Source organism: Cucurbita pepo, chromosome LG01, assembly GCF_002806865.2.
Source record: "Cucurbita pepo subsp. pepo cultivar mu-cu-16 chromosome LG01, ASM280686v2, whole genome shotgun sequence".
NCBI classification, from domain to species: Eukaryota; Viridiplantae; Streptophyta; class Magnoliopsida; order Cucurbitales; family Cucurbitaceae; genus Cucurbita; species Cucurbita pepo.
In genome coordinates, this window is record NC_036638.1 from 15,489,744 (window position 1) to 15,512,553 (window position 22,810).

Here is a 22,810-nt window from a genome sequence, read left to right on the forward strand (position 1 = left end):
AAAAAAAAAAAAAAAAAAAAAAAAAAAAAAAAAAAAAAAAAAAAAAAAAAAAAAAAAAAAAAAAAAAAAAAAAAAAACTTAGCTACGTATGACTTGTGCTATAAAAGCCAACTTTGACTTGGCTCTCCTCAAAAAGACAACTATAACTTGTGTGGTCGCCGTTCTCGACCCATTTTCCTTCGGGCATTGTCCCTCATGATCCCTTTCGTTGGCTTACATCTCCTTTGTCATAAACATATAATAATACAAAAAAGAACACAGATAACTCACATATTACGTGTTAGCCTAACCTTGCTGGTCGAAGTCCAATTCCAGTTATGGAGTTCCACAACGTCACAATTAGCACACATTAATGAACCTAATTTCACCCAACTCCCTATTTAATTCAAAAATGTCTTAAATGGACTAAATAGTCTCTTTACTGACCTCAAACACTTCCAAATACGAAAAAAATGAGTCCACAATACAAAACAAAGCCTTTTTAGCCAAGCTAAGCTGAGGGAAGCTGTCGAATCGAGCACAAGCTGATTGTAAGGACAGAGCCGAAGTGCAAGCCAAGACTAGGAGAGTGGATGAACTAATTCATGTGTACTGTGCCACAACCTAACTATGAAAAGAGTAGGTCGTGATCTTCACGTTGCGACAAACAAAGCACCGACCCTCAAGTGGTGCCCATTCGGACATGCAAGGGTCTAGACGAGTGTCATGATGCAATTGGGGAGAACGGTGCATCATCCAACACACCACACAGAGTAGACATTGAAGAGAAGACAAGACATAAACAAGATAGGGGCAAAGAGAAGTGAAGTAGGAAGACCAAAGAAGTGTCAAGGCAGCGATTGCCACATGAAGGTGATCAGTTGAAGAGTTGGTTGAACTGTAGTGCTAGCACGAGGTTGTGTTATAAGCTTTCAAACATCACTACTATGAGGGTTATGCCACATGAGTACATGTTGTGGTTGGCTTACAAGCCTCATCTCGAGTGGTGCACTATTGTGTGTGACTTAGAGAATACGATGAGCGAGGCCATGGTGGTGAGAATATGCCAAAGCTAGTTAGTTTGTTGTGGTTTGTCTAGTGAGTCATGGGTCGAGTTTGAAGAAGGGCGAGGGAGGCCCTAGAGGGAATAACCCACAACCATATTGCAGTTGTTTTGTCGTGCTTATATTGCTAGTCTCAGAGACCAAGGGATGGTCTATCAATAGGATAACTCTTAAGTAGTTCACAGTTTCCCTATTCATTTTGAAGCACATATTTCCAATGAGTTCGTCAACAGCAAGTTCGAAGTCAGATTGTCATCGAGGACGATGTCAAGATTAAGTGGAGGAGAGTGTCACAATCCATGGAGTGATTGTGCCCCCAAGTAAATCATCGAGGACGATAACTAGTTTAAGTGGGGGAGAATGTCACAACCTAACTATGAAGAGTAGTAGGTTGTGACCCTCACGTTGCGACAAGCAAAGCAGTGACCCTCAAGTGGCATCCATCCGACCATGTGAAGGCCTAGACGAGTTCCATGATGCACCTATGCGAGCGAGGAGGATGGTACATCATCCAATACACCATACAAAGTGGACAATGAAGAGAAGACAAGGCATAAGAAAAATAGGGCCAACGAGTAGACAAAAGTGTCACAGATAGGCCTGTTAAAGGGTCAGGTAGGGCCCCAAGCCTTAACCTTGTAAGTCGAGGTTCTGAAGGGAATTTGGACATGTAGTTTGGGAGTCAAGTCTGTCCATATGAAATATGAAAGCTCGCCAAATTTGGTGTTAATCGGACACAGGACAAACACTCCACGACACCATATGTCCGTTCGCCAAAGTCATGTTTACAACTGCCAGTTTGGAAATGCCTCAAAATGTACTTTAGGGGAGGACATGGTGTTAGCTCTCCACCACCACTAGGTCCTATGTTCTAAGCAAGCTACCATGTGGCACATATTTTGCCACAACGTGGGCGAGCATCGTTAGATGAGCGTCTCAAGCATCTTCCTTTGAAAAGAATCTTTCAAGGACAGTACCAAATGATATGGGTGTGCCGATATTGGGCCCTAGCCCATGTGTCAGAGGTTGGCTTATGCACATGCTATCTTGAACGAATGTAGTAAATGGTCTAGCATGGTCACTTGAGAGTCTAATACCCCATGAGAACCTAGACGGATGGATGTTCAGAATGTTCCAATGAGATCGTCAACACATGGGTCAGTTTCCAAGATGGCAGAACTATCTAGAGACATGGGATGGCATCACGACGCATGGATCGTGTTGTTGAGAACCAAGATGACAATAAGATGCGACATTGCATTGAGAGATCTTGACCCCGAGTAGAGGCAAGGTTGAACCGAATGACTTAGCTTAGTGTAAAGGCAAGTTGGTTGGGTCACAGATGATTAAACATGCACGTGCAGGCGACATGTTGCCTAACAAGTTTGGATTCACACGAGTGATGTTCAATAGAAGAAGACAAACCTCACTTAAGGTATGATGAAGCCACAAAGTTGGAAAAATGTGAATGGGGCTTGACTTCCCCCTAAGACTTATCGTGAAAGTGTCAAGATCACAACACCACACAATTGAAGATATATGACCGTGACACACTACACGTAGAGTTTAAGCAAACTTGGTGTCTAGGTCATTTGCGAACTAGGTTGCACTTGATGCTGGCTTGAGCCTAGGCTAAATTGGATCGTGGGTTGATGGGCCAAAGACACCTGACAAATGATGATTAAGACGAGATTCGACATTTTTAAACTACAAAACGCTCGATTTCCATTTCAATTGTAGGTGTATTAGTCATGTCGTTGGACTGTCAAAGCTGAGGTTTCGGGCTTAGTTCGAATTTTGAACCTAAAGCATGGTTCCATGGCTAATTTCTTACCTAATTTCTTTTCCAATTTATCTCCTTTCTCTTCTACAATTTTCTCCCTTTAAGTTATGACTTTTGGCCACTTTTTTTTTTTTTTTTTTTATCANTTCACTCCTTTTTAGGGTGGATTCATGATGAGGTCTCGTAAAACAATAGAGAAAATTGATTCTTTATCCTTAATAGTTGGAGTAAATAATAACAACAATTTGGTACAATCAAAGAGCAAAACAAAAAAACAAATGGAAAAGACTTATTAGTGATGCCCCTCCAAATGATGATTTTTATTTTACATTACGATAGGTTAGTAGATACTTGCTGAGCATCAAAACATGAAGCATGTTATGCACTGTAGAGAGGGATAATGATACGGTGAGTCGAGATGCCATTAGTCCAATCTAATTTAGGATCTCGAATGGCTTGATGAAGCATATGCTCAACTTGCCCTTTTGCCTAAATCTTAGAACACCTTTTATCGGTACCACATTTAAGAATACCTTCTTGCTTACCTTGAACTTCAGGTTTCTATAACTCACATCACACATAGCTTTTCTATCTACTTTGGGTCCTTTGTATTCTAGTCGAGTTCTTTTGCATGAACTTATTAATGGCTTGGACCAACTCTGGTATGAACAATTCAAGTTCACTTACTTTATCTCATCTTAGTGAGGACTTGCACCATTTTGCATATAAGACCTTATATGGAGCCATACAAATAGTTGTCTGGAAACTATTGTTGCAGGCAAATTCTACGAGGTGCAAGAGTCCCAACTACCAAAAAAAGTCCAACACATAAGCACTAACATATCTTCTAATGTTTCGTTTAAACACTCGGTCTGTCTGTTTGTTTGTAGGTGGAAGAAAATATTGAAGTTAAGTTGAGTACACAATATTTTCTTAATGTCGCGCCAGAAGCCTGATGTAAAACGTGGGTCTCAATCCCACACAATTGATATTGGCATTTTGTGTAGTCTTAACGATCTCTCTCATGTATAAATATGCTTAATTATCTACATCATAATATTTCACCAATTCTAGTCATCTCTATTGTCTCATATTTAATTCATTAGGGGGAAGAATTACTTCAAACTCTTTTGGTCTATAAAAATCTAAGTTTTCTCAGCATACAGATAATACCTCCAAATTTTCATTGTCAATACAATTGCAGGTAGCTTTAAGTCATGATGGGAGGAAATGGCATTGACCTTCCCATGTTGCATCAATATACATCCCTACCATTCCTCTGAGGCATCACTATACACCACATAGCCTTTTGAACCAACTGACACCGTGAGTATTAGAGTTGACACTAATTTCTGAACCAACTGAATCAACAAATCTCATAATTGTACCTTGAGTTCTTTTAGTTCTATCGATGCATATAGTAAGAAGCTAGGAGATAGGATCGGTACCTAATTTGGGCTTAATGTAGAAATCTATCACTTGTGAACGAGGCACCCCTAGTAGGTCCTCATGAAACATGTTGGAGAACTCTTTCACTATTAGAATCATAGCCATAGACTTTTCCTCCCTCTTTGTGTCCACCACACTGTCCGATACGCTTTTGGCTCTAGCTGAATTTGTTTTCTCGTTTTCACCATGAAATACTGATTCGATATTGGTACCTTTAAACTTAAAACTAGTTTGTAGAGGGGCAGAACACACCTCTTTTCTATAATAGTCATTATATTAATATTGGGTTTAGTATCTTTTAATGGCCTTTTGACCCTTTGATTAGTTTAGTTTAGAAGTTAAACTTGAAGATACATGTGAGAAGACGACTAAAACAAAAAATGGAACCACTGATTATGTATAAAAGATAGAAAGAAAGAGAAAGTATAGGAAGAATAATGATTGATTTGAGAGAAAAATAATGCATGCACCAAAATATGTATTCACTTTATGAAGATATCTCCAATTATTGTGTCTAGTGGATGCTTGGCAAAGCCATTGATAACCATTGGAAATTATTTGTTCAACTTGTAAGCTAATAGATTGCTAATGTAGCTTGTGGAGGATGATTTCATCTTGTCTCCAAATTGCTCCCCACCTATTATCAATCATCAAGGCTAAGAAATTTAAGTGTTTTTTTTTTTTTTTTTTTTTTTTTTTTTTAATCTCTAAAATTATAAATAGGCTCTCTAAACATTTTGAAAATATGGCTAAGAGTTGCTTTAATTATTGGAACATTTAGAGGAACTCCTATGTCAATCACTTTCCTTCCGTACATTAGACCTATCTCTAATACAACTCTAACTCGATTATTTCTTAATAATTGTTGTACTGTATAACTCATGACCAATATTATCAAACTTGTAAACATTAGGCACCGTTATTTTAATAACTAACGTCCTCCTCGTTGGTGGTAAATTCACATAAAAAACATGAACGAAGTATCTCGTTGACTTACTGTGAAGTGCTTCAAATTCGTGATGTTTTCGGTCTTGGAGTCTGACCTTTCATGCTGTGTAGATATGAATTTTCAGATCTCACCGATTTGCATTCGCCGGAAAACACCAAACAATCGTTCTTCTTCTGTTCTTCCTCTATATTTCGTGTTCTCAATGTGTTGCAGGGTTTGGTGGGCAGAATGGGTGTGCGTGAACAACGTGAAGAGTGAGGGGAGCATGGGTTGGTTGAGAACCCGAGAATTCTAACGCCTCACCAAAATTCTCACATTTCCCAGCAACTATGCATATTCTAATTTTTCTTTTTTCTTCTGAGGTAAAAGATGATAGAAATGAGTTTAAGAAACGAGTTTCGAACCTCATTTACAAACAACAATTTTAGTGCTATTACATGAGAAAACGAAGTCAACTAATCCATAGAATAAACTTTAATCTTTTCGTAGTTATTTACCGATTAAACTATGACAATGATTTAAGCCGCCTAAAGAAAATGTCACTATGCTATACCTTACACAACAAAGTAGTGTTGGAGGCACATCTTTACTCGTTTAGTGGGGATAATGAAAGCAAATTTGTAAAGAAGCCATTAAACATAGTATGCGACCAAAACATGGAGAAGTTCGAAAAGGAAGTTGGGTTCGTGGTGGAGATGGAGAATCCATATCCTTTGTTCCTTAGTGAATTTAAGTATGATCAATCCGGTCACAACAAGGCTCAAAATCGGTTCATGAGTGCATTTTAGCTTAAATTGTAGTGAATGATATTGATTGGGCCTTGTGGGCTTCCCAAGGAAGTTATATGTACGGACAAGGTCGATGAAAGTTGTAGTGTTATGGATCACTCTTGGACCAAAGATTGTAACCCTAAACTTTAATAGTAACCAACATGTTGTCTATAATTGTACCTAATATTGGACTAAACCAAACAGTGTACATTTTTAATTACCATGACGAAAGGTGAGGGTAGTTTGGTCATTTGACAAAGTGGGTATACAATGGTGATAATTGAAATCAAAACATAAATTATGTTGACCTTTTACGAAATCAGAACTTTAAATATTCAAATCTCTCACTATAAATGTATAAGTGTTCGAACTAAAAAAAAATATACATTATCTTTAATTAATTAAATAAATAACCATGTTATTAAGATCTAAAATTATATTTATGTGTCTTTTTTAAGATTTATATAAGTTTTTTTTTTTTTCAAACTCCCAAATTTGTGGGCAAATTTAACGAAAAAGAAATGTAAATTTTGAAACTATACTTCGTTCTTTCAAAATTCTCTCAAACTATAAATAGAAAGTAAATAAAACAAACAAAATCAAATACTATAAAATTAGTCAATCGAATCACCTTCACCCTTCTCTTTCTACTCCTTATAAATACAACCCTAGTAGCCCATCATTTCTCGTACTTCTCACTTCCAATGGCAAAATCATTCTCTCTTATTGCTTTAATCCTCTTTTCTTTGTTCTCATTTTCTCAATCCTTGCCTCTATGTACGAGAGGACGATGGATTATAGACGCTCAAACAGGTAAACGTGTGAAGCTGAATTGTGTCAATTTGGTGTCTCATGCACAGACTATGGTTGCTCAAGGACTCGATAAACGTCCATTGAAAGAGTTGGCAGCTGAGATCAGTAGTCGCCAATTTAATTGTGTTCGATTGACATGGTCTGTTCATATGTTTACTCGTTATGCATATGAGACTATTGGTGATGTTTTAGATGGTTTAGATATTGGTGATGTCAAGAATGGAGTTGAAAAGCACAATCCTGAGATATTGAAAATGAGTGTTGCTAAGGCGTTTCAAACTGTCATTAATTGTTTGGGCTCAGAAGGCATCATGGTTATTTTAGATAACCACATTAGTCAACCGAGGTGGTGCTGCTCTCTCGATGATGGCAATGGCTTCTTTGGAGATCGCAATTTCAATCCTAATGAATGGTTTCAAGGCTTATCTTTCGTTGCTACGCAATTCACCTGTAATCCACATGTAAGTTTCTACTATCAAAAAAAAATTCATATGTAAGTCCATTATTAATATCGTATTCTAATGTCTCTCCTTTTTTTTTCTTTTTTTTTGTGTAATAGGTGATCGGAATGAGTTTAAGAAATGAGCTTCGAGGGCCATTTACAAACAACGATGCTTGGTGCTATTACATGAGACAAGGAAGCCAACTAATCCATAGAATAAACCCTAATATTCTCATAATCATTTCCGGATTAAACTATGACAATGATTTAAGCTACCTAAAGAAAAGGCCACTAGGCTATACCTTACACAACAAAGTAGTGTTGGAGGCACATCTCTACTCGTTTAGTGGTGATAATGAAAGTAAATTCATGAAGAAGCCATTAAACATAATATGCAACGAAATAATGGAGAAGTTTGAAAGGGAAGCTGGGTTCGTGGTGGACATGGAGAATCCATATCCTTTGTTCCTTAGTGAATTTGGGTATGATCAATCAGGTGGCAATGAGGCAGAAAATCGGTTCATGAGCTGCTTTTTAGCTCGAATTGCCGAGAAAGATATTGATTGGGCCTTGTGGGCTTTCCAAGGAAGTTATATGTACAGACAAGGTCATACCGATCCGGATGAAAGTTTTGGTGTTATGGATCACTCTTGGACTAAAGATCGTAACCCTAAACTTGCACAATTACTTCAGCTTGTCAAGAGAATCAACCAAGGTTTGTTTCATTTTTAGGCTTTTAAGTAACTTCAATAATTCTATATATATGTTGGTTAGAATTTGAAACAAAGCTTCTTATCTTTTGTAGATCCAAATTCAAAAGCACCAATGTCATATATAATGCTACATTCAGTATCAGGACAATGTGTCAAATCTGACAACAAAGGAGGAATTGAACTCGGCGATTGTACATCTCCGACTCAATGGAACCACACTGGAGATGCAAGTCCGATGAAGTTGTTATCAAACGGGCAATGCTTGAAGTCTGCTGGAGATGGAAAATCGCCAGTGGTATCGGCTGAATGCTCTGGTGATGGAAGCAATTGGACGGTGTCTTCCAAAGCAAAGCTTCAATTGGCCACCAAAATTGGTGAAGACAACTTTTGCTTGGAGAAGGAATCTGACGCTTCAATTGTTTTGAAAAAATGCATTTGTCTTGATGAAGAGAGTTGCATGGATGATCCTCAAACTCAATGGTTCAAGCTGGTTCCTACCAATGTTTCTTAATTTATTATCTAGTTTTAAAATAGGAATTTAGAATTTGGTTTAGTATCTTTGGAATTTGAATTTTGTAGGAGTTTCATGCAGTTAGATTGTCTTAGGGATTTTATTTTTAAATCAGTTTATGAATAAGCTTTTCCTATTATTTAGTATGTGTCAATCTCTTTATACAATCATTATTGCTTGGTATAATTTTTAATATATGTTTAAAAACATACACTAAAAACATGGAATATAAAATGTCGGATAGATATCCCATATCTAAACTAGATTCTTTCTAGTTAAAAGAATCTTTTTATGGGTTCTGATTCTGTCTCAATTCCATCAATTGAATCGTTTTTTTTTTTTTTTTTCGAGAAATTGAATTAAAAGAGGTGCTAATTAATTGGTTATTATTATTTGGTGTTTATTTTATAAGTTTTCAATTTAATTCTTATAGAGGATAAACAGATTGTTTTTATTTGTAAAATTAATTAAAATATTAAAAAAAATAGCGGTGGTTTAGTTAATATGGACTCGAGTTAACCGTGCAGAATTCTTGTTGCAGGCCTGACGAAATTATTGATTTGGGCTTTAGCCCATCTGTGGCCCATGGCAACAAATCCACTCCTAATACCCAGCCCTGGCCCGACCAATTTTGCAATCCGATTACTAACAATAATCGTAGTTAGGCTTAGGCTGGATAACCTCAAACATGTCCAGAGGGGGCGTGGACCATGCAGATAATCTAGTAGTTGGAAAGTATATAGGGTCCTTTCTCGAGACTCAGAGTGACTTTATGGCACTGTGGGGGTAGGGTTCACTAGTTAACCTTCTATAAATTATATTCCGAGCAACTAGATGTCATACAATTCTAACAAATTTTATCAGGTAACGTCTCGACTAAGTCATAAGAACATAAAGTTAGTACAACTCAAGCTAAGATACGTCATTCGGTAGATCAGGGTGCCAAGAAAGGGTGAACTACCTCCTAGACTTAGAGTGGGTTTGTGATAGTCATAAGAACCATTCCTCCTAGACTTAGAGTGGGTTTGTGATAGTCATAAGAACCATTCAAATTTTCGAAGCCTTCCTAAAGCTCAAATAGTTGTAGAATTAGACTCGAATTTCCTAGGGCCTAAATAAAATCCTACAATAACCTACTAGGAATTGGAAATAAGAACCTACAAGTAGGTTACTCACTAATATTTTTATACTCATCAAGATACTTTTTTTGTTTGTCTAGATGTTCACTGACTATCGGTAGAGGTGGGATTTGGGAGTTGTGCAGTCATGGAGGGGTCATCTTAGGGCATCAGTCTTGCCTATGTATTTTTGGGTCTTTTATATTTTAATTGAAATTGTTTTTCTAAACCTATTCCCCATTTGTAATAAACTTAAATAGCTCTAACGTGTATTGATTTTTAATTTTTTTTAATTGTGGTATTGTTTAGTTTTATTTTGCAAAATTTTACCATATTTTATTTTTCTTTTGTCTTCGTTTTTATCTTTCTAGTCACTGAGATTCGAAGTCTCAAAAATTGAATTATGAGAAGTCACTTCCTATATATACTCAACCCTACTAGATCATGCTTTAAACAATAAGAATCCAAAAATAAAATCACTTCCTAAATGTAAATGTATATGAAATGATGTACTAGAATCATGCCCTAAATAATTGAGATGTGTATAATTAAAAAGAAGCTCGTGAGCAAGGTTACATGAACCAAAATATGAAATTTATCATCAATGTTAGTTTGATTGGGTTAAGATTATTTGAGGTAAATATACAAACATTATGACTAAATATAAGAAGAGCCGATAAAGTATTATCATGACGAGAACAACATAAATAAAGAAGGAAGTGGTGATTTGAACTAAAATTACCTCAAAAAAGTAAAAATATAAGAAATTTTTATTATTTATATAATACTTATCAAATTAATTCCATGCATCAAATATAAATCTATTAAAATCGGAATGAAATAGCACCTTAAAGTTGCGGAAGGAGGAGATCTTCCTAAATATTCCTTTCGAAACTTGAGAAATATTTTCAACTACAATTCTATCTCGAAGTTGTTTCCAAATTTGGATTATTCAACTTTTTGACACAATTTTCTGTTGCTCTTTTATGATGAAGAAGAAGAAAAAGAAAAAAAAAAAAAGCAATTGATTCACTTGATTTTTGAAAATATTCAAATGAGAAGCCGACAATTGAGTAAAGCCGATACAATTTGTTCTTGTCATCTTTGCTTACTTCTTTCATCGTGAAAATCTTGTAAAACATAAAAAGTAATTTTCAAAATAAGAGATGTCGGAGAAGAGAAAATTATTAGATTTTCGTACCATAAATTCTACAATAAATAATTATAAGGACATAAAACTTTTGAAAAAAGGATCGAAAAAAAAAATCATCGAAATTGTTCTTGTCGTTTTGATTTATTCACATTTGCACGTGTGAGTCATTGATATGATAAGGAATCACTACAAGGGGAGTAAGATTCGGATTACCATGTTGATCGAATATCTCAAGGCAAGAACATTGTTTGAGATTCGAATCACTCCACAAGCAAGATCGATCATGTCTAGCTTAAATGATTCTTGTTGGTCAAATATCTCAAACACTTGTTTGAGATTTGAATCACTCCACAAGCAAGATTGATCATGTCGAGCTTAAATGATTCTACATGCAACTTAAACTTAGTCATTCGCTAAAGAAAGCATAAAGTCACATTTTATATATATTTTCTAAGTCTACTCACAAATACAACCTGGCTTCCTCAAAATGAAACTATTACAGGCATTTAGAGAGTTTTAACCTTCTTACTTGATGGCCATAATTAACCATTATGTGATTGTAACATAAAGTAAATAAAAAATCTTAAAATAGAAATACAATAACTCTAAATTACTCTAAATTGTAATCCACCCAAATTTTATAACACGAAATTTCATCCTTCTTAAATGTGGCATGAATTGAAATATCTTTTGATAATTTCAAGAATATTTTATTCACATCTTCGTTGAAGCATATTGTATGATTGATGTCTCTTGGTTCATATAAGTTGTGTGTTGAGAAGTAATACACATCCAATTTGTCAGTCGACCACCTCTAAGAATAGAGATAGATCCCAAGAGTATGATTGGATGTGCTTGCATTTGCATGGCCCCTTGTAGTGAGGCCACTTACTTAGTATTCTTCAAAATATTCAAGTCGTGTGCCACATCATTTTTCAGATAAAGGCAAGGCGCACATGCACGGAGTACGTGGCATCGCAAGCAGAGACTGTAGCACGTGCATAGGATAGACTCATATTTAAATTTCTAGTCTTAAGTTAGAATATGATATTTTGCATTTCATCGTTTTAAATTATTTTGTATTTGTTTTTATTTTCTCTAAAAAAAAATTCGTATTTAAACACTTAAGACCATAGTTGTATCTTCCAGATAAGAGGATGTTTTAAATGTTTTCGACATTTATATTATAGCTGATGTTTTCTTTTAAGAGTTATATTTACGCATTAGAGATAAACATGAGACGTTAGTAGCGACTCTGAGTACATAGAAATTTAGGGTCGTTACAATACCGCTTGAAACGTATGAAACCTTGGGCATAGGTATTCAGGCCATATCACAAGGAACACATAAAATCCTAGATGCGAGATCGAACTACATTGCTTGGAACGTAAGAAGTCTTGGATGTAGGTTTTCAAACTACGCTGCTTGGAATGTAAGAAGCCTTGAACATATATATTCAAATTATGCTGTTTGGAACGCATGAAGCCTGCCTTGAACATATATATTCAAATTATGCTGTTTGGAACGCATGAAGCCTTGTGCATAGGTTTCAAAGCATATTGTAGGGACAAGAATTAAACTACTATTATGTGTGAAATAAACTCACTCTTAGAGGAGACAGGAACTACATAAATAGTTTCGTTCAAGATAGACACCATTGTAGAGTGTGGTAATAGATAAGGGATTCCTATACGAGACCCACTCATCTTCCCTTCTTTTTTTATTAGAACAAGTATCACCTAAGGTGAGGGAACGTTCGAGAGCTAGCTGTCACAGAAGAAGACTTTTTGGAACGTTAGTCCGTTTTATATTTTGGATCTTATGTATTTCATTCTGTAACTATATCTCAAACCCCTTTTTACTCTTTGATACCACTTGACACAATCGCACTTTTGAAGGCAGCGGACTAGCGATTGTGCGGCACTCACTTTCCAGCGACAAGTGAGTTAAGCCAATTTGTTCTTACGTCGCCTACGGCCAAGCGACGTACGGTCGAGCCTCTAGCCTCGGTTTTAAAAGAAGGTTTTAGAAAACGAGGAGAGAGAGAGATTTTAGAAAGAGACGTTATATAAGCAAGCAAGAGAAAGATAACAACGGCTTAGCATATATAACCTTAGGTAGGGAGAAGTTGACGACATAGATAACAACGGCTTAGCACATATAATAAATTTGAACAGTACCGTCCTTGTAATTGTTTCCCCTTTATAATAAATTTCAACCCTATTGTTTATATTTTTAATTTGATTTTAATTTTACCACATTTTCTTATTTTAGTTTCCCTTTTTTTGTTTTTTTGTTTTGAGATTCAAAATTTGAAGAGCAATATTGGAAATCACAATAGAAAGCGAAAAAGCAATTGGGGAGTGAGGAATTTGGAGATTCCATAGAACATTTTAAATGCAAAATGAATGGTGGCAAAGAAGGAACACACCCATTGACTTTAAACCTCATCACCTTCTTTTAGTCTCAACATTCTTCCACCATTCAAAGTGCCCAAACTTTTCCTCATCCATTCTTTCTTTAATTTCTCCTCCCAAAATTTTTTAACCTTATTCCTGATTTTACATTTCATCGATGGTTAACGTAACGTAGTTATTAATTTTTAACAACATTTAAGGCGTGCTACAACAAATAAAACAAACACTAAAAAATGCTAGGTCAGAAAAATGCTAGTTACTTAGCTGAGTCATAATTAATGATTTTCCCTCTACGTTAGTATTACATAGACTTAGTTGAGTTGTAAATTTACCTTCTTGTATTTTTTTCCTACTAATATGAATATAGTGATTTTGTGTGAGACCCCACATGGGTTGTAGGAACAAACGAATCATTTCTTATAAATGTGTGGAAACTCTCAATTAGATACGTTTTAAAAATGTGAGACTAACGGTGATAGTAACAAGCCAAAACAACAATATTTGCTAACAGTGGGCTTGGACTGTTGCGGATAGTAACCGGCCAAAGTAGACAATTAAAAGGAAACAAAAGCATCTCAGTGGAACACAAAGTTAATAGGAAATGGAAGAAAAAGTGAAGATGACAATGTGCTTAGTAATATCAACCATTGATCCATTTGGGAATATGCTCTAAATTTATAGCTTTGTTTTTCCATCGTCCAAGATTTAAATATTTATTTGGTCCACTTTTCCTTTTCCCCAAAATCTCACCAATAATGTTCCAAACTTTTTCTCCTTCGCAATTGGGCCACCAAAAGTTCAAGTCTTCTAGCAAATACGAGTTGTGCTTAATTAATAACCAATTAACATAATATTTTTCTTAATTCTAGTATTTTCAGATTAATTGGAGAAATTAGGACTTAATTAAGCATGTTTATTGAAAAACATAGAAACAAAATTATATTTGTATTTTATTAATACCAAAGCCGTGGGTAAACTAAACTCTACCGCACGCTATTCAATGTATTTTGTCCTTTCATATCCCATGTGTATTTCACCACAAAATTTTCCCATATATTCAAATGAAGTCGATAACATAGAAGTTTGATCCGATTTATAAACATATTTTTGCTAAGCCCAAGAAATTGATCATCCAAATTCTAAATTCATTCATTTTTGTTCAAATTTAGAATTTTTTTTCTTCGACTAATCAAATTCAAAGTCAAAGTCAAAGAAATTAATGCATGAGATTCGCTAAATTGGATAAAACTCACCAATTTTAATTTTAAAATAACTCGCTTGAATATTGTAATTTCTTTTAATATATATATATATATAGTGAAAATATTATTTCATAATTATTTTACAAAAGTTTTAATTGGGGAAATTGAAAGTGTAGGGTAAATTTTGTCTTCTTATGCCAAATTAGGATTAATATTGAATTTTTGTAAATGTGAAATTCCATCATTCATTGGAATAGAGAATTCAATTGGAACTTCTCCTTGTGTCTCGGAAGAAACCATTATATTAAAAAGGAAATAATTAATTTTTGTTTAAATTACCTAAAGTATAAATAAATAAAAGGTATATCATAATTACAGTCATAATTACATTTTGGTCACGATTAATTATTTAATTAAACAAAAAGTTTAATAAATCTTTAAATTTTTTTATTTAAATTTAGTCTAATATCATATTTTAAAAATAATCCTACCAAATATAAAATTAAAAGTCGAATATAAACTTAAAAATAATTTTGTGTTTAAGTATATTTTTAATTTTTTTTTTAAAGAAATATGAAAAGTTGAAGAGAGAAACACAAATATGAAACCTATGGATTACTTTTGTGGAGCCGTCGAATCAAAGTATTACTATATTATCCACTAAAAATATGAAGGATAAAAGTAAATCAACTAAAATAAATAAGAATTATTAAAAATATTTTAAATAAATGTCAAATACACGTTTATTTATTTATTTATTTCTTTCTAAAAATCAAATTAGAGATCTTTTGAATATCCGTCAATTTGTGAGCCTAACAAAACCTTAAACTTAACAAACCGATTAACTACAAAATTTTTGTATGAAGTAGATTGATGTTGTTCGGATAACTCAAATCCTCCGCTAGCAAATATTGATCTTTTATCCTTTTAAAAGTATTTAAAAAAAATAAATTAATAAAAATATCCATAAATTTTGCATTTTTGTCTAAAAATACTCATAAAGTTTTAGCGTCTTACAACACCCTTAAACTAAAAAAAAGAAAAAAAAAAATAACTATAAAAACTATTAATATTTGGTTTGAAATATCTTTTTTAACTTTTCTAAAAATATTCTTAAACATTTTAAAAAAATTCATACATATTCTATAAACTTCTTTCAAAAACTTCATTTTTATATTGGTTTAAAAACTTGAAAAATACTTTTAAACTTTTTTTTTTAATAAATTCAAAAGTATTTTTTTTTATCGTTAGTACAACATTTTAAAATTATTCTTGAAGTTTTTAAACAAACATTTGTCGCTAATCTATAAGGTGTTAATAGATGACTTTCATCTTAACGATTTTTTTATTAAAAAAAAAATTAACTTTAAAAATTTTGTGAATATTTTATAAATATAATAATAAGAGTAAAAATATTTTTGAATTATAAGTTTATAAGTATTTGTGAGACAAATGCAAACTTAGTATTTTTATTAATTTAATTTTAAAAAAAAATACCAACTTTCAATTTTCTTTTTAATATTCTTAAATTTTTTTAAAAAACTTAAAAAATACTTTTAAATTTTTTAAAAAAATTAAAAAAAAATAGTCTTACTATTAATAACACCACTTCAAAAACTAACACTTTTATATTTAAAAAAAAATTAAAATACATTTTTTTAAATTTATATATAATATTAATACCTTTCAATTTTTTTATTTATAAAAATTAAGTTTTTCTTAATGGTATGGGACCATTTATCTCCATCCTAAAAATATTTTCCCTCTTCACTTTATTTATTTATTTATTATTATTATTATTATTTTTTTTGCTTTTCTCTCTCTAGCTTATTAGTTACTCTTTTAATCCCATCTGAACTTTTTTCTCATTTTTTATTTTTTTCCCCTCCTTAAATATAAAAAATTTGAAATAAAAACTAATATCTCTTCCGATAATTTCCAAATATAAATATAATAAATTTCAATTCTCAAATATAAATTTTATCATCTCCTTGATTTATTTCATACTAGAATCATGCCCTAAATAATTGAGATGTGTATAATTAAAAAGAAGCTCGTGAGCAAGGTTACATGAACCAAAATATGAAATTTATCATCAATGTTAGTTTGATTGGGTTAAGATTATTTGAGGTAAATATACAAACATTATGACTAAATATAAGAAGAGCCGATAAAGTATTATCATGACGAGAACAACATAAAATAATGATTTTCCCTCTACGTTAGTATTACATAGACTTAGTTTAGTTGTAAATTTACATTATTGTACTTTTTTCCTACTAATATGAATACAGTGATTTTGTGTGAGATCCCACATGGGTTGTAGGAACAAACGAATCATTTCTTATAAATGTGTGGAAACTCTCTATTAGATGCGTTTTAAAAATGTGAGACTAACGGTGATAGTAACAAGCCCAAAACAAACAATATTTGCTAACGATGGACTTGGACTGTTGCAGATAGTAACAGGTCAAAGTAGACAATTATCTTCAATTTAAGAGAATGAAACAAAAGCATCTTTGTGGAACACAAAGTTAATAGGAAATGAAGAAAAAGTGAAGATGACAATGTGCTTAGAAATATCAACCATTGATCCATTTGGGAATATGCTCTAAATTTAGAAGAGCCGATAAAGTATTATCATGACGAGAACAACATAAAAGAAGGAAGTGGTGATTTGAACTAAAATTACCTTAAAAAAGTAAAAATATACGAAATTTTTATTATTTATATAATACTTATCAAATTAATTTCATGCATTGAAATCGGAATGAAATAGCACCTTAAAGTTGCGTAAGGAGGAGATCTTCCTAAATATTCCTTTCGAAACTTCAGAAATATTTTCAACTACAATTCTATCTCGANAAAAAAAAAAAAAAAAAAAAAAAAAAAAAAAAAAAAAAAAAAAAAAAAAAAAAAAAAAAAAAAAAGCAATTGATTCACTTGATTTTTGAAAATATTCAAATGAGAAGCTGACAATTGAGTAAGCCGATACAATTTGTTCTTGTCATCTTTGCTTACTTCTTTCATCGTGAAAATCTTGTAAACATAAGAAGTAATTTTCAAAATAAGAGATGTTGGAGAAGAGAAAATTATTAGATTTTCGTATAATTTGAAGGACATAAAACTTTTGAAAATAGGATCGAAAAAAAAAATCATAGAAATTGTTCTTGTCGTTTTGATTTATTCATATTTGCACGTGTGAGTCGTTGATATGATAAGGAATCACTACAAGGGGAGTAAGATTCGGATTACCTTGCTAATCGAATATCTCAAGGCAAGAACATTGTTTGAGATTCGAATCACTCCACAAGCAAGATTGATCATGTCGAGCTTGATGATTCTACAGTAACTTAAACTACATAGAATTGCAAATAAACTTAGCCATTCGCTAAATAAAGCACAAAGGCACCTTTTATATATATTTTCTAAGTCTACTTACAAATACAACATGGCTTTGTATATCCTCAAAATGAAACCATTAAAGGCATTTAGAGAGTTTTAACATTTTTACTTAATGGCCATAATTAACCATTATGTAATTGTAACGTAAATAAATAAAAAATCTTAAAATAGAAATACAATAACTCTAAATTACTCTCAATTGTAATCCACCCCAATTTTATAACACGAAATTTCATCCTTCTTAAATGTGACATGAATTGAAATATCTTTTGATAATTTCAAGAACATTTTCTTCATATCTTCATTGAAGCATATTGTATGATTGATGTCTCTTGGTTCATATAAGTTGTGTGTTGAAAAGTAATACACATCCAATTTGTTAGTCGACCACCTCTAAGAATAGAGATAGGTCCCAAGAGTATGATGGATGTGCTTGCATTTGCATGGCCCTTGTAGTGAGGCCACTTACTTAGTATTCTTCAAAATATTCAAGCCTTGTGCCACATCATTTTTCAGATAAAGGCAAGGCGCACCTGCACGGAGGACGTGGCATCGCAAGCAGAGACTATAGCACGTGCATAGGATAGACTCATATTTAAATTTCTAGTCTTAAGTTAGAATAGGATATTTTGCATTTCATCGTTTTAAATTATTTTGTATTTGTTTTTATTTTCTCTAAACAAATAAACTACTATTATGTGTGAAATAAACTCACTCTTAGAGGAGACAGGAACTACATAAATAGTTTAGTTCAAGATAGACACCATTGTAGAGTGTGGTAATAGATAAGAGATTCCTATACGAGACCCACTCATCTTCCCTTCTTTTTATATTAGAACAAGTATCACCTAAGGTGAGGGAATGTTCGAGAGCTACGCTGTCACAGAAAAAGTCTTTTTGGAACGTTAGTCCGTTTTATATTTTGGATTTTATTTTCCTTTTTTTTTTGTTTTTTTTTGTTTTGAGATTCAAAATTTGAAGAGCAATATTGGAAATCACAATAGAAAGCGAAAAAGCAATTGGGGAGTGAGGAATTTGGAGATTCCATAGAACATTTTAAATGCAAAATGAATGGTGGCAAAGAAGGAACACACCCATTGACTTTAAACCTCATCACCTTCTTTTAGTCTCAACATTCTTCCACCATTCAAAGTGCCCAAACTTTTCCTCATCCATTCTTTCTTTAATTTCTCCTCCCAAAATTTTTTAACCTTATTCCTGATTTTACATTTCATCGATGGTTAACGTAACGTAGTTATTAATTTTTAACAACATTTAAGGCGTGCTACAACAAATAAAACAAACACTAAAAAATGCTAGGTCAGAAAAATGCTAGTTACTTAGCTGAGTCATAATTAATGATTTTCCCTCTACGTTAGTATTACATAGACTTAGTTGAGTTGTAAATTTACCTTCTTGTATTTTTTTCCTACTAATATGAATATAGTGATTTTGTGTGAGACCCCACATGGGTTGTAGGAACAAACGAATCATTTCTTATAAATGTGTGGAAACTCTCAATTAGATACGTTTTAAAAATGTGAGACTAACGGTGATAGTAACAAGCCAAAACAACAATATTTGCTAACAGTGGGCTTGGACTGTTGCGGATAGTAACCGGCCAAAGTAGACAATTAAAAGGAAACAAAAGCATCTCAGTGGAACACAAAGTTAATAGGAAATGGAAGAAAAAGTGAAGATGACAATGTGCTTAGTAATATCAACCATTGATCCATTTGGGAATATGCTCTAAATTTATAGCTTTGTTTTTCCATCGTCCAAGATTTAAATATTTATTTGGTCCACTTTTCCTTTTCCCCAAAATCTCACCAATAATGTTCCAAACTTTTTCTCCTTCGCAATTGGGCCACCAAAAGTTCAAGTCTTCTAGCAAATACGAGTTGTGCTTAATTAATTACCAATTAACATAATATTTTTCTTAATTCTAGTATTTTCAGATTAATTGGAGAAATTAGGACTTAATTAAGCATGTTTATTGAAAAACATACCAACAAAATTATATTTGTATTTTATTAATACCAAAGCCGTGGGTAAACTAAACTCTACGGCACGCTATTCAATGTATTTTGTCCTTTCATATCCCATGTGTATTTCACAACAAAATTTTCACTTATATTCAAATGAAGTCGATAACATAGAAGTTTGATCCGATTTATAAACATATTTTTGCTAAGCCCAAGAAATTGATCATCCAAATTATAAATTCATTCATTTTTGTTTAAACTTAGAATTTTTTTTCCTCGACTAATCAAATTCAAGGTCAAAGTCAAAGAAATTAATGCATGAGATTGAAAGTCCGCTAAATTGGATAAAACTCACCAATTTTAATTTTAAAATAAGTAGCTTGAATATTGTAATTTCTTTTAATAAATATATATATATATATAGTGAAAATATTATTTCATAATTATTTTACAAAAGTTTTAATTGGGGAAATTGAAAGTGTAGGGTAAATTTTGTCTTCTTATGCCAAATTAGGATTAATATTGAATTTTTGTAAATGTGAAATTCCATCATTCATTGGAATAGAGAATTCAATTGGAACTTCTCCTTGTGTCTCGGAAGAAACCATTATATTAAAAAGGAAATAATTAATTCTTGTTTAAATTACCTAAAGCATAAATAAATAAAAGGTATATCATAATTACAGTCATAATTGCATTTTGGTCACGATTAATTATTTAATTAAACAAAAGGTTTAATAAATCTTTAAATTTTTTTATTTAAATTTAGTCTAATATCATATTTTAAAAATAATCCTACCAAATCGAATATAAACTTAAAAATAATTTTGTGTTTAAATATATTTTTAATTTTTTTTTAAAGAAATATGAAAAGTTGAAGAGAGAAACACAAATATGAAACCTATGGATTACTTTTGTGGAGATGTAACATCGAAACAAAGTATTACTATATTATTGATATATTTCAATAATTATGAAGGATAAATGTAAATCAACTAAAATAAATAAGAATTATTAAAAATATTCTAAATAAATGTCAAATACACGGTTATTTATTTATTTCTTTCTTTCTAAAAATCAAATTAGAGATCTTTTGAATATCCGTCAATTTGTGAGCCTAACAAAAACTTAAACTAAACAAACGGATTAACTACAAAAATTTGTATGAAGTAGATTGATGTTGTTCGAAAACTATTCTTAAACATTTTTAAAAAATTCAATATTAATCCTAATTTGGCATAACTTTTCTAAAACTATTAATATTTTGTTTGAAAATGTCTTTTTTAACTTTTCTAAAACTATTCTTAAACATTTTTAAAAAAATTCAAACATATTCTATAAACTTCTTTTAAAAACTTCACAAATATTTTTATATTGGTTTAAAAACTTTAAAAATACTTTTAAATTTTTTTTAATAAATTCAAAAGTATTTTTTTTTTATCGTTAGTACAACATTTTAAAATTAGTCTTGAATTTTTTAAACAACGCTAATCTATAAGGTTTTGATAGAAGACTTTCATCTTAACATTATGATTTTTTTATTAAAAAAAAATTTAAAAATTTTGTGAATATATAAATATAATAATAAGAGTAAAAGTATTTTTGAATTATAAGTTTATAGGTATTTGTGAGACAAATGCAAACTTAGTTTTTTTTGTTAATTTAATTTAAAAAAAATACTAACTTTCAATTTTCTTTTTAATATTTTTAAATTTTTTAAAAAACTTAAAAAATACTTTTAAATTTTTAAAAAAAATTTAAAAAATATTCTTACTATTAATAACACCAATTCAAAAACTAACACTTTTATATTTAAAAAAAAAATTTTAAATACATTTTTTTTAATTTATATTATATTTTAAAAATACTCTTAAACTTTAAAAGTTATATTAATACCTTTCAATTTTTTTTTATTTATAAAAATTAAGTTTTTCTTAATGGTAGGGGACCATTTATCTCCATCCTAAAAATATTTTCCCTCTTCACTTTATTTTTTTATTTATTATTATTATTATTATTTTTTGCTTTTCTCTCTCTCTAGCTTATTAGTTACTCTTTTAATCCCATCTGAACTTTTTTCTCATTTTTTATTTTTTTCCCCTCCTTAAATATAAAAAATTTGAAATAAAAACTAATATCTCTTCCGATAATTTCCAAATATAAATATAATAAATTTCAATTCTCAAATATAAATTTTATCATCTCCTTGATTTATTTCCAACTCAAGATAACTAACTTTAAATGAATAGATAACTTTTTATTTCTATTTAAAGTTCTAGTGTTTAAGAAGAAAAAAAAGAAAGGAGAAAAATTTTAGAAATTGAAAAATGAAATAAGAGAATTAAAATAATTTTCAAGAAGTTAGAGGAAAAAAAAAATTTGAAGAATTATTGAGTCATAGGTTAAAGTAGACATAAAAAAAGATATACTCTATAGATGGTAAAATGTCCATATACTAATTTAAGAAGTTTTTCAATTTTTTTTTTCTTAAAAGATTAAAGGCATTTATGATATTTTTTAAAATTCATCAGTATATTTAAAACCATTCCTTCTTAATAACTTTGGAAAGGTATTAATACCAAATTTAAAATTTAAGAGTATTTTTTAAACACATAAATCTCAAAAATAAGTATTTTTTTTAAAGTTAATAATAAAAAAAAAAACTCCAATTTTACATTTTTATTTAAAAAATATTCCTAAACTTTCAAAAGTTAAAAAAAAAAAATACCCTGTAAAAAAAATTTCAAAAATATTCTTACCATTAATTTTTGGATAAAATATCATCGAACCATATATAATGTTTCAAAAATATCCTTTAACTTCTTAAAAGTGTTTAAAAAATATTTTTCAAAATTTTCATTAATACTAACTTTTTTTTTTTTTTAACTTAGTACCACGTTTCAAAAAAAAAATCAATTTAAAAAAAAAAAAATTAAAAAATTTAGATATAATCGTCAATTAAGAGTTTTGGTTGATGATAATAAGAATTTTTAAAATTTAATTTTTATATAATTAATTTTAATGTAGGTTAAATGGAATGTTTTAATCTGACGGCGG

At 31.2% G+C, this 22,810-nt stretch overlaps 1 protein-coding gene across 1 annotated transcript; it reads left to right on the plus strand.

Moving 5' to 3' along the window:
• Positions 1-6,857: 6,857 nt before the first annotated feature.
• LOC111790789 lies at positions 6,858-8,473 on the plus strand. Its single transcript, XM_023671853.1, has 3 exons — positions 6,858-7,268; positions 7,367-7,964; positions 8,055-8,473. Exons 1-3 carry the CDS (start codon positions 6,858-6,860, stop codon positions 8,471-8,473), a joined length of 1,428 nt encoding a protein of 475 aa, XP_023527621.1.
• Positions 8,474-22,810: the final 14,337 nt, after the last annotated feature.